The 16,558-nt window shown below is 37.4% G+C and overlaps 1 protein-coding gene across 1 annotated transcript in view; it reads right to left on the reverse strand.

Annotated features, from left to right (window-relative positions):
• Positions 1-16,558, reverse strand: part of DNAJC13 (DnaJ heat shock protein family (Hsp40) member C13) — a 157,620-nt gene that overhangs the window by 49,986 nt on the left and 91,076 nt on the right. Inside the window, exons 28-36 of the mRNA XM_052656719.1 lie at positions 16,317-16,421; positions 13,997-14,199; positions 12,851-12,935; positions 9,855-10,009; positions 9,138-9,183; positions 7,089-7,243; positions 5,420-5,621; positions 2,364-2,479; positions 585-663 (exon numbers count right to left, since the gene is read on the reverse strand). Of these exons, the coding sequence (XP_052512679.1) occupies positions 585-663; positions 2,364-2,479; positions 5,420-5,621; positions 7,089-7,243; positions 9,138-9,183; positions 9,855-10,009; positions 12,851-12,935; positions 13,997-14,199; positions 16,317-16,421 (1,146 nt within the window). The remainder of the gene's footprint in view (positions 1-584; positions 664-2,363; positions 2,480-5,419; positions 5,622-7,088; positions 7,244-9,137; positions 9,184-9,854; positions 10,010-12,850; positions 12,936-13,996; positions 14,200-16,316; positions 16,422-16,558) is intronic.

The raw sequence follows: 16,558 nt of genomic DNA on the forward strand, positions 1-16,558 counted from the left end.
ATTAGAAAGAAATTACCCAAGGCAATCTGAGTGGCAATGGATCACCGACAAATGAATTAAGTTCACCCATCTCTTGGCTGCCTTCAATTACTCATGTGACAGCTCATTAGAGTTAATTTTCAAACAAACATGGGTAAGAAAAGAGAATAAAAACCTTAAGTTACTAGTCGTGCTTCCCCAGTGGCTCAGCTGATAAAGAACTGGCCTGCCAATGCAGGAGACGCCAAGAAATGTGGGTTTGATCCCTAAGTCAGGAAGACCCACTGGAGAAGGAAATGGCACCCTGCTAAAGTATTACTTATTCTTGCCTGGAAAATTCCATGGACAGAGGAGCCTGGTGGGCTCACAAAGAGTCAGACATGACTGAGCACACTCACACTAGTCAAAGAGCAGTCCTTTTGATAAAATGAGAGATGACCATCTATGCAAAAAATGAGCACGTCGATCAGAAGTTAATTTAACATATACTAGACATATATTATGAGGCAGACACTGGTGCGTAAGTATATCTTTTCTCTACCTGAAACAGCAGTAGAACAAAAGCAAGTCAACCCCAAGGCCCTAACTCAAAAGGCAGTACATACCCTCCCTTCTGGATTCTTATCAGGATGATATTTCTGTGCAAGTCTGAAGTAAGCTTTTCTAATTTTGCTCTCATCATGCCTGCAAAATAGGAAAACTGTTTCATGAATTGAGTAATGTACAAGAAAAATATTTACACAATCATCTAAAATGATTATTTTAAGAACCTTACTTTTATTGTGTATGATCATACATTAGGCACCTAATTAAATCAGTAAGACTTAAGTAAGGTTATTCTTTTTTAAAAAATATGTTTTATCTATTTTAATTAAAGGATAATTCCTTTACAATATTGTGATGGTTTCTGTCATAAATCAGTATGAATCAGCTATTGGCATACATGTGTTCCCTCTATCCTGAACCTCCCCCACAATTCCTCCTCACCGTATCCCCCTAGGTCTACACAGAGCACCAGCTTTGGGTGCCCTGCTTCATGCATCAAACTCTCACCGGTTATCTGTTTTACATATGGTAATGTATATGTTTCAATGCTATTGTTTCAAATTATCCCACCCTCTTCTCCTGCTAAGTCCGAAAGTCTGTTCTTTACATCTGTGTAGCCTTTGCTGCCCTATATGTAGGATCATTGATAAAGATTATTCTTATGTATGATCTTTACCCTTAAAAAAAAAAGTTGCCTATACAAGGTTACCATATTCACTTCAAATTACAAAACCATATTTGGGGTTCAAATAACTTAGAATTACTTTTAAACCAACTTTTCAAAATGTCACTTCAAACTATAATTCTAAGTTATTTTAACTTTCAGTTCAGTTCAGTCACTCTGCCGTGTCCAACTCTTTGCATTCCCATGGACTGCAGCACAACAGGCTTCCCTGTCCATCACCAACTCCCAGAGCTTGCTCCAACTCATGTCCATTGAGTCCATGATGCCACCCAACCATCTCGTCTTCTGTCGTCCCCTTTTCCTCCTGCCTTAATCTTTCCCAACATCAGGGTCTTTTCTAATCAATCAGTTCTTCGTTATCAGCTGGCCAAAGTATTGGAGCTTCAGCATCAGTCCTTCAAAAGAATATTCAGGACTGATTTCCTTTAGGATAGACTGGTTGGATCTCCTTGCTATCCAAGGAACTCTCAAGAGTCTTCCCCAACATCACAGTTCGAAAGCATCAATTTTTCGACACTCAGCTTTCTTTATGGTCTAACTCGCACATCTATACATGTGGTGTTGGAGAAGACGCTTGAGAGTCCCTTGGACTGCAAGAAGATACAACCAGTCCATTCTGAAGATCAGCCCGGGGATTTCTTTGAAAGGAATGATGCTGAAGCTGAAACTCCAGTACTTTGGCCACCTCATGGGAAGAGTTGACTCATTGGAAAAGACTCTGATGCTGGGAGGGACTGGAGGTAGGAGGAGAAGGGGACGACAGAGGATGAGATGGCTGGATGGCATCACTCACTCGATGGACGTGAGTTTGAGTGAACTCCGGGAGTTGGTGATGGACAGGGAGGCCTGGTGTGCTGCGATTCATGGGGTCGCAAAGAGTCGGATACGACTGAGAGACTGAACTGAACTGAACTGGAAAAACCATAGCTTCAACTATCAGGACCTTTGTCGGTAAAGTTTTAACTTTCAGCCTATACTTAAAAAAATTTTTTTTCCTATCATATGTATTCTACTATAAAACTTCACTGATTAATAAATCTGCATTCTTTCCTATACATCATTTACTATCCTAGACACACTGCTATCAAATATCTTCCTTAGGTATAAGACAAATTGCAAGGAGATGTGAAAGATGATACTAAAAATAACTCACGGTCCCTGTCCTTGAGGGAGATTAAGCAGTTCATAAGCATCATCTATTGACATTGTAGGTGGCTTCTTTTCTACTTCCTTCTTCCAGGCATCAAGGGTATCTTTTAGAAGCTTGACCTTAAAGACAGAATCAAAAGTTATGTTTAGCAGCAGCAGCAGCAAAGTAAAACTATTTCAGAATATAATTTGTAAGTTATGAAATTGTTGTGTTATATTTACTTAAATTGACATTTTAGGCTAAACAACGAACAGCTTTCTAAATACAAATAACCAGAATTTCCTTCTAGTATTGTTAAATGTTAGGCAGCAAAGTATTTGTTACAGGGCTATTATTTTTTTAAAGTGGTATCTTAATTCTCGGCCAATTTTGCCTCTCCTTTTAATTGTTAAAGAAACAGAAAGTATGGAAAATGTAGAAATTAGTAAGAACTGGCAAAAATAAGAGTGTCCCAGGAATTAATACTATGTTTTTTACGTGAACTCTCAGTTAATCTTACCAACCACCACAGGAATAGCTGCTATTAGTAGTAACAGTGCTATTATCATACCTGAGGTTTAGATAAGCCAAGCAATACACTCAATAATATGTTGTTGTTGTTTAGTTGCTAAGTCATGTCTAACTTTCTACATGCCCATGGACTGTAGCCCAGGCACAAATACTGGAGTGGATTACCATTTCCTTCTTTAAAGGATTTTCCCAACCCAGGGATCAAACCCATGTCTCCTGTACTGCGGGTGAATTCTTTACCTCTGAGTCACCTAGTAAGTAAGTGAAGTCACTCAGTCGTGTCCGAGACTGAGTGACCCCATGTACAGTAGCCTACCAGGCTCCTCTGTCCATGGGATTTTCCAAGCAATAGTACTGGAGTGGATTGCCATTTCCTTCTCCAGTGGATCTTCCCGACCCAGGGATCGAACCAGGGTCTATCGCATTGTAGACAGATGCTTTACCGTCTGAGCCACCAGGAAAGCCCATAAATAGGTGACCCACAAAGAGCTTGTCCAGGATTAGAAACCGGAACCTTACACAACCAAACAGATAATCATACCCTAGACTGATGAGCTATTAATCACCAAACAAACTCAACCCCAAACTGCCTAACTTCAGCATCTGTGAGCTTAATCATTCTCTTATAAAGACAAGCTCCCACCAAGCTATTATAACATGTAATTATATTATATAATTACATAACCTTAGTATATTATATAATCTCTTAATAGATTAAGAAGATTAAGAGATTAAGGAGAGGTGGCAAGAATACACAGAACCATGCAAAAAAAGGTCTTAATGACCAAGATAAGTATGATGGTGTGGTCACTCACCTAGAGCCAGGCATTCTGGAGCATGAAGTTAGGTTGGCCTTAGGAAACACTACTACGGACAAAGCTAGTGGAAGTGATGGAATTCCAGCTGAGCTATTTTAAATCCTAAAAGATGATGCTGTTAAAGTGCTGCATTCAATATGTCAGCAAACTTGGAAAACAAAGCGTGGCCACAGGACTGGAAAAAGGTCAGTTTTCATTCCAATCCCAAAGAAGGGCAATGCCAAAGAATGTTCAAACTACCATACAACTGCACTCATTTCACCTGCTAATAAGGTTATGCTCAAAATTCTTCAAGTTAGGCTTCAGGCAGTATGTGAACTGAGACTTTCCAAATATACAAGCTGGGCTTAGGAAAGGCAGAGGAATTTGTTGGATCATGGAGAAACCAAGGCAGTTCCAGAAAAACACATACTTCTGCTTCACTGACTACACTGAAGCCTCTAACTATGTGGATCACAACAAACTGTAGAAAATTCTTAAGAGATGGGACTACCAGACCACCTTGTCTCCTGAGAAAACTGTTCGCGGTAGAGAAGCAACAGTTAGAACTGGACATGGAACAACAGACTGGTTTAAAATTGGCAAAGGAGTATGTCAAGGCTGTATACTGTCATCCTGCTTACTTGACTTCTATGCAGTGTACAGCATGCAAAATGCCAGGCTGGATGAAGCACAAGCTGGAATCAAGACTGCTGGGAGAAGTACCAACAACCTCAAATATGCACATAATACCACTCTAAAGGCAGAAAGCGAAGAGGAACTAAAGAGCCTCCTGATGAGGGTGAAAGGGGAGAGTGAAAAAGCTAGCTTGAAACTCAAAAAACAAAGATCATGGCATCCAGACGCATCACTTCATGACAAATAGAAGGGGAAAAAGTGAAAGCAGTGACAGGTTTTATTTTCTTGGGCTCCAAAATCACTGTGAACAGTGATCACAGGCATGAGATTAAAAGATGCTTGCTCCCTGGAAGGAAAGCTATGACACATCTAGACAGCATATTTAAAAGCAGAGACATCACTTAGCTGACAAAGGTCTGGACAGTAATAAATACGGTTTTCCTAACAGTTATATACGATGTGAAAACTGGACCATAAAGAAGGCTGAGCACCACAGAACTGATGCTTCTGAATTGTGGTGTTAGAGAAGACTCTTGAGAGCCCTCTGGAGAGCAAGGAGATCAAGCCAGTCAATCCTAAAGGAAATCAACCTTAAATATTCATTGGAAGGACTGATGCTGAAGCTGAAGCTCCAGTACAACCTGATGGCAAACAGCTGATGCAATGGAAAGGAACCTGATGCTGGGAAAAACTCAGGGCATGAAGAAGGGGGGGCAACAGAGGATGAGATGGTTGGATAGCATTACCAACTCAATGGATATGAGTTTCACCAAACTCCAGGAGAGGGTGAAGGGCAGGAAAGCCTGGCACACTGCAACCCATGGAGCTGAAAAGAGTCAGACACAACTTAGCAATGGAACGTCAACAAATTTTGTTACATGTATGAAATTGAGTTTGTTTTTGTCAGAAAAGATCAAGATTGTAAAGTCCTTTTTATGCTCTGAAAAAACTTTCAGTTTAGGATTTACCCAAATACAGTCAAATTACAGAGTGCTTAAGTAAAAAGAACTATTTAAGAAATCTATTATCCTTCTTAGAAAGAAGAAATTACCCAGAAGCAATTAGAGGTTATTTTTATGATTTAAGAAGGCACAAATTAATCTGCTGACTTACCGGGTCTTTAATTGGCCAATCTGGAAACCGGAGTGTATCACAAAGTTGTTTGAGATAATAAATACTACAAAATAGTTCATTTTCTAGTTGTGGGTAGTTGATAACTGGGATGGGGCAATATTGATAAAGTGCTCTTGTGTTACTCTGAAGACGAGGTGTAAAATCAGCAAGATGGGCAGCAATCTTCTCTATCATGAGGCGCCTACAATTAGAAAAGTCTCCAAGCATTATGATGACATTATTTATTTAAAAAAACATTTACCTATTTGGTTGTACCCGATCTTAATAGAGACCTGTGAGACCTAGCTCCCTGACCAGGGATCGAACCTGGGCCCTCTGCATTCGGAGCATGGAGCCTTAACCACGGGGACAACAGGGAAGTCCCTATTTTATCTTTTATGTTAAAGAAAAGTTTACGACAGGAAATCATGCAAGATAATTACATGGATCTTCTTCAGAGTAACTCAGTTATTGACCTAAATGAGAGCTTTAAGAATGTTACTCAGCGTATTCTAAATTTATTGTGTACAAACACTTTATGAATATAAATTTGTTTGTAATACTATCTATAGAGAAAACCAAAGAGAAAAAGACTGAGAATACCAACCCTTCTTACTGAAAATTCAGTCATTAGACGGTCAAAAGGTATGGAATCTGCATGCGTAAGGGCACAGCCATGGAATCAAGTCAGCTCTCTCCCCAAAGAAGCTCATTCTGTGGGCTTTATTTTAGTTAACTTAGCACACCTAGGATCTGGCCCTCAGCTACGCAGAAACCGGATCTGCTCAGGATACACAAAGCTTCATCCTTCAGATGAGGGACTCATACCAACCAGTCTCAGAAGAAAAATATTACACAGAATAATTATAATAAACTCATTCATATTCCTATACATTTGTTCCCAATGAAAAATATGACAGTCATACAGAATATAGTCAAATTGGTGGCTAGTACATGTCAAGCCTATAGGTCAAACTATTAGAGAAGCCAAATGATGACCAGCAGGTAGCACTGTGAGTGTGGGCCAGCCAAGAAAAAGTGGGTAACTGACTCAGAAAATCAACTGCCATCCAGCTAGGAAGACTGAGGGGTTGTTCAGAGAGGCAAACTTGACACTGGAATCATGAACTGCCAAGTCTTTACCAGACACACCCTGTATAGCTACTGATTTCGGCCTCTGGGCCTCTCCTTTTTCTTGGTGGAAAATGGACTTTCCTATGGCATTCCTCTGGCAACCTCCAGATTACGGTCAATGTGTGCTGGCTAGGAAGCCCTAATTAAAATGACTCCAGTATCTCTAGTCCGATCTACTTTTTGTGGGCATAGTTTTTAAATGGGACAGAGTTCTATTTCAAAATACTCAGAAGAAGTATCTAAATTTAAGCCCCATATGTCCCATACATATACACTAATTCACTGCCTGAAAGTCCGGTGGTAATAGGCTCCACACCCTTATGTAAAACTCCACTAAGGTAACAGTAATTTTGTCATATCAAGTTAGAACAAGAAAAAAGCTGAGGGCTTTGTGAACAAGTCACTTGATTTGGCACCAATGACTACTGTAGCTTGAGATTAAGCAACTAATAAAATTAAATCTTTTCACAGAAGTCAAATCAGAAGGCAAAAGGTTGAGAGTCTGTGTATAATATACAATCGACTAGCTACTTACCTCATTTCACTGCTCCAGATTGCTTCTGGAGTATCAAATTCTCCTAGAAAGATCTCGGAAAACTTTTCAGGCTCGTAATTTTCTAAGTAACAAACCATTGCTTCTGGTAGAATGTGCCCAAGTATACTTCTCTGAAAAATATCCTGTCCTTTTGTCTTTAAAACAAAACAAAACAGAACAAAACAAAACATAGTTAGAAACACTTTAAAACTTTAGTTATCTTCCAGTTTTCTAATAAATGAATTGGGATTAGAGAACATTTTAAGAAGCTAATTGGAACATACTGCTTTTATGCTTTGGAAATTTGATGAAAAAAATGGCAAAAAGAGAAGTGCAAGGTTTCTGGTATGAACTGCCCTGGCATGAGCTCCAAGATGGAACTACCCCCTCTAGCCCTGCAGCAGCCTTAATTCTCCTCAGGGGTCAGGTACTGCCAACATTATTTAGGGCATCTGACCTCTGACCATGTGTAATGGTAGTGACCCTGCAAAGATTTACATCAATTTTTCTATTACACTGTTGGCAGTAGTTCCCAACCTACACTTGCTTCTGTTTTCAAAAATAAGTCTAGAAAAATCAAGATCTTAAAGAGTCTATCCTCATGAAGTGTGGCTAAAACTTAGACGGAGAATTTCTATTAAAAGTAATTATAATTAATGGTATTAAGAACTTCATATTCTCTGGTTGGCCAAATGGAGTCAGCGTAATGTTCATACTTTTATCATGGTAAATTTTTAAACTCATTTCTTTACCTAACTAGGAGGGGAGAAAAAAGAAACCCTACGGACTATAAATACTTTTCTTATTTCCTTCTAGGCAAACGGAGGACGTTTTGTTCCTCTAGGATCTGACAAAGAAGTGAAAAAAGCCCACATATGGTTTTACTCCTTAGTGCACAAATTAGATGATGAATATTTCAGGCTTTTTACTAATAAAAGCCATAAATTCACTGTTAAACTTTTGGGTGAGGAATTGCTTGCTGTTCTGTCCTTTAGAACAGAACCTTATTGGGTTCTACATCTAGAGTTCTGCTATAAACAAACACTGTTTTGCTGTAATTATTCAAAAGTTAGGCGAAATGATTTTGTAATATAAAACTTGAAAAAAGATTACATATACATAACTGCACAGAAAAAAGGGGAAAAAAAGAATGACAAAAGTGCTTTATGTTGCATTAATGTGGTAGCATTAGAGGCAACTTTTTAAGAAACTTGTTATTCTCATTTTCTATTTGTATAGAGCTATAGAAACCATACTGCCATGGGCAACACTTTAATATTATTAGATTGTAGGTAGATTACTTTCTAGGATTTTACTGGCTTCTCTATAAAATAGGCAGTTTTGGTCTTGTGTCTGTTGTCAAAGTAATGTAACACTCCTTGGTTAGTCTCTTAAACAGAGGTCCAGTTTCGATTTATACCACTCTCAATAAAATCTGAAAATCAATGTTTCATGAAAAGTATAACAAAATTTCAAATAAGATTCAGTTATTTATTTACAGTAAACATTTCTGCAAAATGTAGGTACAAAGTTACATTTATCAAAGCTACCTGGATAAAGTCTCATTTTTTATATTCCTATTATTCCTCCCCAAGTAAAATGGCAAGAATACTTGAGAGCACCTGAAGAAGTAAGTAGCCTCAAAATAAAAACTTAGCACGTCTCCCACACTGGGATCTGAACAAAAAGAATGTGAAAGTCTTACTAAATCTGAGCTGACTATATGAGACTCAGGCATATAATGAATTATTTATTACCACTACTAATTAAATTTTACACAAAGGGAACAAATTATACTCATAGATAGCAAATGTCAGGTTATAATCATATCTATAATTTAAATATTAAGTCTAATAGGCAACATTTATTTTAAAACATTAGGTTAGACTTTCTTTGTGCAAGGTACCACAAGGAAAGCAAAATATGAATAAAATAGTATCTGCCTTCAAGTGCTTATAATCCAATAAACATACACAACTTAGGAAACGTTAGTGCCAGGACAGGTTCCCCAGTATTAAGTCCCATATTCAGAGGATTAATCTGGCTTACCTCTTCTGACTTGAAGGCCTGTTTGGTATGTGTGTACTTCAAAAATCTAGGGGGAAAAAAAAACTACTTATCAGATACAGGAACTGATTTAGATTTAATAACCTTAATTTTCTAAGACTGGGTGTGTTTTTTTTTTTTTGAAGTATCGTTGATTTACTATGCTGTGCCAGTCTCTACTGTATGGTGAAATGACTCAGTTATACACATATATTCTTTTTATATTATTTTTTATTACAGTTTATCACAGGATATTGAATATAGTTCCCCGTGCTATACAGTAGGACCTTGCTAAGACCAGACCTTTTTTATAAATAAAAGCCATAAAAGGCTTTTAAACTTGTAAATCCATATTCTCAAACTGCTAAATTTTTATTTAAGGCAAGAATTTATACAAATTAGAAAAATTTTTAATGATGGTCATTATCATTAAATAATATAAAAAATTACTCAATTTTAAGGAAAAAGCAAAATGTAAAACAATATAAATATATTAAATCTATTTGATTAAAATACTAGATGATGATACAGTTTTTATGTTAGATGTGGTAAAATGGTGTGATTCTGAATAACTTTTGCCCAATCTTGTAATTTTCAAATTTTCAAACATGTAAACACCTCTTAAAATGAAAAATGTAATAAAGGCAATGGTATGCTCACAAAATATAAATTTAATAAATCTGTCCATGTACAATTAAAATAATTTCAAATAAATTTTACCGAGCAACAGGAAGCACATTGGAACCTGTATACATCATGATGAAGAAAAACACTCCACTTAGATAAAGTCGAGGTAACTGTGGGTTATCTTGCATAATATGGTATAACAAAATAGCAACCTTCTCAACAAGGATAGGGTCAAAGGTCAACAGTAGCTAAAAAAAGAAATAAAATGTTTTTGTTACTGGGCTATTAAAACTTGCAACATCATCATTCATCTTAGGTTTATGGATTTCATGCACTCAAGTTACAGTTTCTCCTAAGTAGAAAGTGGTGGTGGTGGTGGTGGTCTAGTCGCTAAGTCGTGTCCGACTCTTACGATCTGTGGACTGTAGCCTGCCAGGCTCCTCCGTCCATGGGATTCTCCAGGCAAGAATACTGGAGTGGGTTGCCATTTCCTTCTCCAGGGGATCTTCCCAACACAGGACTCGAACCCGGGTCTCCTGCATGGCAGGCAGATGATTTATCAACTGAGCTATGAGGGAAGCCAAGCAGTAAGTAGTAAAATAAAAATCAGACTGACTCAGTATGTTTGTCTACCAGCTTCTAAGCAGATTTGAAAAATATTTTATAGATTTAATGCAGAGATAGTAAAATATTAATACAGAAGTAATCAAAATTTATTCATTAAAAGCTCAACCATGCCTGAAGCTGTTTTGTTTGATTAGAGGGAAAATTGTTTTTGTGCAGGACTCTTCCTGAATGGACTTCTCTGTTAATGATAAAAGGAAAAAGAAGAGTAGCTACACTTTGGGTTAGTTTCAGGTCAGTTGATTTGAAATGAAGCATCCTGTGAAGACTATTTGGGAACTCAAAGAACTGAGCAGAGCACAGCTTTCAGGGGAACAGCACTAAAAAAAATAGTGCAAGTGCAGGTACAAGGCAAGAGGGTAACCAAATACCAGCAGGGCTGCTACTACCAGACAGTACCAAGAGGTGCCATCTCTAGAAACCTGATCCAGCAATATTGAAGGAACTATTTGGAATCTCTGGAATGCCTCTGGACTAATTAAAAAAAAAGTGTCAAGTACTGCTATGACTAAACCTGATAAATTTAGTAAGTTTTATCTTAACAAAAGTAACATTTCAATTTGCTATGAACACTTACTTCTGAGGAATCCCCAGTTTGGAGTCAAACGCTACCAGTAAAAAAATAACAATAATGAAAGTAAGTATTAGCTCAGACTAGGGGCCAAAGTTCTAGACTCAGTATATGAGACTGCATAGCCATATGTCTTCAAGTAATTAAAATTTTTCTGTTTTTGGTGTCTTATCTATTCAGCAAGGTACTTTGATTATACATAGTAAAATAGTACTATGATGTATTTTACAAAAGAAAAACTGAGACACAATAACATAGGATTTTTCCTAGAGTTAATGGTGTTAAGATTAGACATCACTCTAACAAAAATATGGAAATTAACAGGCAACAACCTACAATATCTGAAATAGTGACTATACCAAAAACCTTAGGATATTCATTTGCTATATTCTAGACCATTCCAAAAATCCTAAAGTTGTATTAAATGGTAAAACTGGTTATTGCTCTTATGGTCAAATAATGTACAGAAACCTGTACCAAGCAATGTAGATAAATAATGTTCCTGAAAAACATTACAGCTGCCTAACTATGCTTTGCAAGAATAAGGCCTCCCAGAATATAGAAAATTAAGTGAAAACAAAAACAGCTTCTAAGAAACTTTTTTTTTAACAGTATAAAAAAATAATGGAGGCACAAACTGCTTAAAAGCAGGTAGGTTTATCAATAAATTTCTTCTATCATTCTATTGATACTTGCGCAGATATTACCAAGAACTTTTGGTTAATTAAAATACATCTTCCCCTCAAAACTTCATGGTACGCTGACCACATCTCTTAAAATTTGTTTTTCAGTCAATCCTTCCTGGCCTGAAATTCAACCTTATTTACATCTACTTCTTTCCTCTCAGTTTCTAAGTATTGGAAAATGTTTGGCAGAGGCAGATATTTTAGGCATGGTCTTTTATCTACATGAGGAGAGAGGCCAGGATGGAAAACAAGCCCTTCCCCTTGTACCATGTCACATGTGCAGCTACAGAGACATCTAGGCTAGGGTGGTAGTGGCTGCAAGAAATAACTGCAGTGCTCTTCAGAAGAGTGCACGAACACTGAAAAGCTGGCATGCTTAAATAACAGAAGTTGGGAAGATTTTTTAAAAAGTTGATAGGGCCCTGTCACTGTCATAGTCACAATTTTTTTTTTCATTACCAGTGACTTTCACAGGCACCTATTATTTATCTGTGAACATAAAATGATACTCTCCTCTCCCTTCTCACACCAAAGTACAACTGAAAGATACAAACTGCACAAGTTACTGACATATTTTAAAGTCACAAAATGTGTGGTGAATATAAAAAATTAGATCTGACAATAGAATAATCAACAGATAGGGAAAACAATGACCTGAAATCTCAAGGGCCGGACTTACTTAGGGCTCATCTAGAATTTAGGCAGCTTACTTCCCAGAGTAGAATAACAATAAGGAATAAATAAAAGATACTTTAGTACATCCTACATAATTTCAACTCAATACTCTGGATCAGCTGAGATCCATGGAAACATATAACTAAGAAGACCCAAAACGCTGACAAGACCGCTGCATCCATATCTTAAGATACAACCCAGCACGTCTCCATCTGTGGCCTGCTGTATGCTTCCCTGAAACAGTACCCCTAAAACACCATCATGTACCATGAACTTGAGCATGTCACCTTTCAGTTATTATGCTGTTGTGATTTTTAAGAACAGATAATAAATAAAACATCTTGAGAATAATTCTGGAGCCTGGAGGCTTCTCAATTCTAGGCTCTTGGATGTGCACCCTTCCACAGTAATTCATGTTTTTTGAAAATGGAACAGACTACAATAAAACAAAGACCGGTGCTCACAATACAGTTAAATAAGGGAAAACGATTCTTAAAATATTATTCCTAGTTTATTACATACAAGTAACTTACCTGAATAATATGGGGAAGGCAAGCATTGTCTGACAATAATCTTTTCACTCTGGGTAAAGGCCGAATGATGGCATTATCTTGATCCCTAGAAAAATATTTTCTATGGTCAATATTTAATACATTTATTAAAATTTGTATGTTCAGAGCATGTGACATTCTACTAGGCATGAAGCATTATTACCTTATTTTTTTTGTTAATGAAGACTAAGCTCTCATACAGCTGGGAACATGATTAGGTATTTTGGTTTAAATCTATTTGACTGCTTATAGGATTTCACTTCCTTCCATAAGATTTCCTTGAAAAACAGTACCCTAAAACAGCCAGAGGTTCTTATTTACTATTTAACTGATTAAATTTGATGTTATCCAAAACACTGTCAGTGGCTCTTACCCCCAAAGGGCATATCAAACCTTTTCACATAAATTTAAACTTTAACTACTCAGTATTTTCCAGGTCAGGCCTTAATTTTTATGATACATCACTTATGAATACTAATTGTATGTTTTTAAGCCTGACCTGAATTCATATTTTAGAGAACTGGAATTATGAAAGCCTCAAGTGCTATAAGATCCACAGCTAATCAGTAAATTCCATGACAAAATATCTTTATTATAGTAACAAGATGATATATATTCAAGTTGTATAAAGATTGAAAAGTGCTATGTAAGGGTTACAATTATGACTATCACTGGATACCTTCACTAGTCAAGTGGGGCAAGATACGGGCCTAGACTCAGGTTCTTAAAACAGGAGAGATTAACCTGACAGATCAGGAGCAGGCACTAGGCACTCACTACCATGAACCAGTGTTTATTTCAAAAGGTTCCTACCCCAATCACATGAACATGACAACCTGTACTGTTGATAGAGAAGAGCTAGTAAACCTCAATTTTGTAAGATTATTTGAAGTTTCCCAGAGGAAGTTGCTTTTTAGCTACCCTATTAATAAAATTTGCAAATTATTTCACTATATCTTGTTTCAAGAAGCTCCAAAATTCAAAACTGCATTCCCTCAAAAAGCCACAAATGGAAAACTTTTGCTCTCACTAGAAAAATCCAATGCCTTAGAAAACATCCATAAAAATGAGGAAAACAACATGTTTTAGAGTCCCTGTTAACCATGGAAATATTCAGTTACATTTTACCTGCTTGGAAAATATCCACACATTGTGATCAACATGTTCAATATAAGGGTGGCAAGGTCAGTTTCATTTAGTACAGCCTGTCCACTGGCTAACAGACACCACTTAAGCTGGGGTATTGCCTGAAGTGGTCGCCATCCATCCATGCCTTGAGCCCAGCATCTGGTTTTTGCATTTAACATTCCCTTGGTCCACAATTCTTGCATCTAAATGAATCAAAGGCATCATTATTACAAGCAGACCAAACAAAATGAAGTTTGCTAATGTTTCCTATTTCACAAAAAATACAAAGCTATGAAATATATATGCAAATTCACTATTAGAAAACAACAGATTTTGTTGGGAGGGCTTCAGGCACTCAAATTTAGTATTAGAAAATAACCACTTACTTGGCTAAACTGCAGAGCATTAGAAACATACGAAATAATAAAAACCATAGGCAGAGTATAAACAACCAAATTACATATAAGCAGAAGGCCTGGTCTTCTACAAAACTATCTTTGACTAAATGCCAACTTAGCCTGGAAGTCAAGAATAAGAGGGCAGGACTTCCCTGCATGGCAGGTGGCCCAGGGGTAAAGAATCCTCCTGCCAACGTAGGGAACGAACATGGGTTCGATCCCTAGTCCAGGAAAGTTACACATGCCACAGGGTAACTAAGTCCACGTGCCACAGGCACTAAAAGCCTGTGTGTGACAACTATTGAGCCCACGTGCTGCAATCACTGAAGCCCACACACTCGCGAGCCCATGCTCCGTAAGAGAAGCCGCTGCACTGAGAAGCCCATGCACCACAACTAGAGAGTGGCCTCCACTTGGCACAACGAGAGAAAGCCTGGCCTAGAAACAAAGACCCGGTGCAGCAGCAAGAAACAAACAAACAAAAAAACAGAGAGGAAGGACCAAACATCACCAGATGTTCAGATGGAAATTGCTCTTGGACTGGATATGCAATTTTCAATGACTTTAAGACTGCATATTAAAACTTAACCTGTTCATACCATAAAGAAGCACTGCCCTTTAACATAATTATTAAGATAGCTATTGTTATATAAAAGTCATTAAAAATCTGAGCACTACCTCAAAACTTTATAATTTTTCTTAGTAATTTTTTATTGAGGTATACTTGATTTATAATGTTAATTTCTGCTTTACAGCGAAGTACACTCTGTTATACACATATACTTTTCCATTATGGTTCATCACAGGATCTTGAACATAGTTCCCTGTGCTATACAGTAGGACCTTGCTGTTTATTCATTCTATTATATATACACACTAGCTTGCATCTGCTAACTCCAAATTCCCAATCCATCCCTCCCCCACTTTTTCCCCTCCTTGGCAACCACAAGTCTCTGAGTCTATTTAGGTTTCATGTATAAGTTCACTCGTGTCATGTTTTAGATTCCATATATAAGTGATATACAGTATCTCTTTCTGACGTATTTCACTTCGTATGATCATCTCTAGTTGCACCCATGCTCCTACAAATGGCATTATTTCATTCTTTTTTGTGGTTAAGTAGTATTCCATTGTATCTATGTACCATGCATTGCATGTGTTATTCTTTATCCACCCATCTGTCAACAGACATTTAGGTTATTTTCACGCCTTGGTCACTGTGAATAGTGATGCTATGAACATACAGGTGCACACACCTTTTGAATCACAGTTTTGTTTGGATATATGCCCAGCAGTGAGACTGCTAGATCATGTGGCAACTCTATTTTTAGTTTTTCTGAGGAACTTCCATACTGTTTTCTACAGTGGCTAGACCAATTTACAGTCCCATCAACAGTTTAGGAGGGGTTCCCTTTCCCCACACCCTCTCCAGCATCTGTTATTTGTAGAGTTTTTAATGATGGTCATTCTGACTGATGTGAGGTGGTATCTCATTTTGTTTTAATTTCCCTAATAATTATTAGGGATGCCATGACAACAGCTTTTAAAGTGTTTAATTGCATTCTGAGGATGCATTCCTCTTGAAATATTTTTATTGATTGATTGACTGATCATGCCATAGCATGGGGGAACTTAGGTTCCCACACCAGGGATTAAACCTGGGCCCCCTACAGTGGAAGCACGGAACCCTAATCACTGAACCACTATGGAGGTCCCAACAGCTTTTAACACTAAGAACTGAAGACATGGTTGTGTGTGTGTGTGTCTACATATGTGAGTCTTTCAAATGGAAGTGAAGTCCTTAGAACTGATGATAGTAAATTAAATCACAGATTTAAAATACTACACATCTCTATATGTGCTACACAGGAGGACATTAAAAAGGCTAAGACTTCCATGAAAAGTTTCTCTGAAACACATACCTCATGAAATCCATACGGCCCACTCCTTTCTTTGTCTGCATTGCCGAAGTACCATTCCTTTTCACTCTCTCTCTTCATATCTGGAGCAGCTTCAATCACATTGCTCTAAGTTTTAAAAGGATTTAGTTATTTTCCAAGGCAGAAGTCTAAGGGGACAGATAACATAAAAAGTTGAACAGTACCAATTTCTTGAGTTTATGTATCTTTAGAAATCCATCTAGGGAGAAGGCGATGGCACCCCA

Source organism: Budorcas taxicolor, chromosome 1 (assembly GCF_023091745.1).
Source record: "Budorcas taxicolor isolate Tak-1 chromosome 1, Takin1.1, whole genome shotgun sequence".
In the NCBI taxonomy this organism is placed as follows: Eukaryota; Metazoa; Chordata; class Mammalia; order Artiodactyla; family Bovidae; genus Budorcas; species Budorcas taxicolor.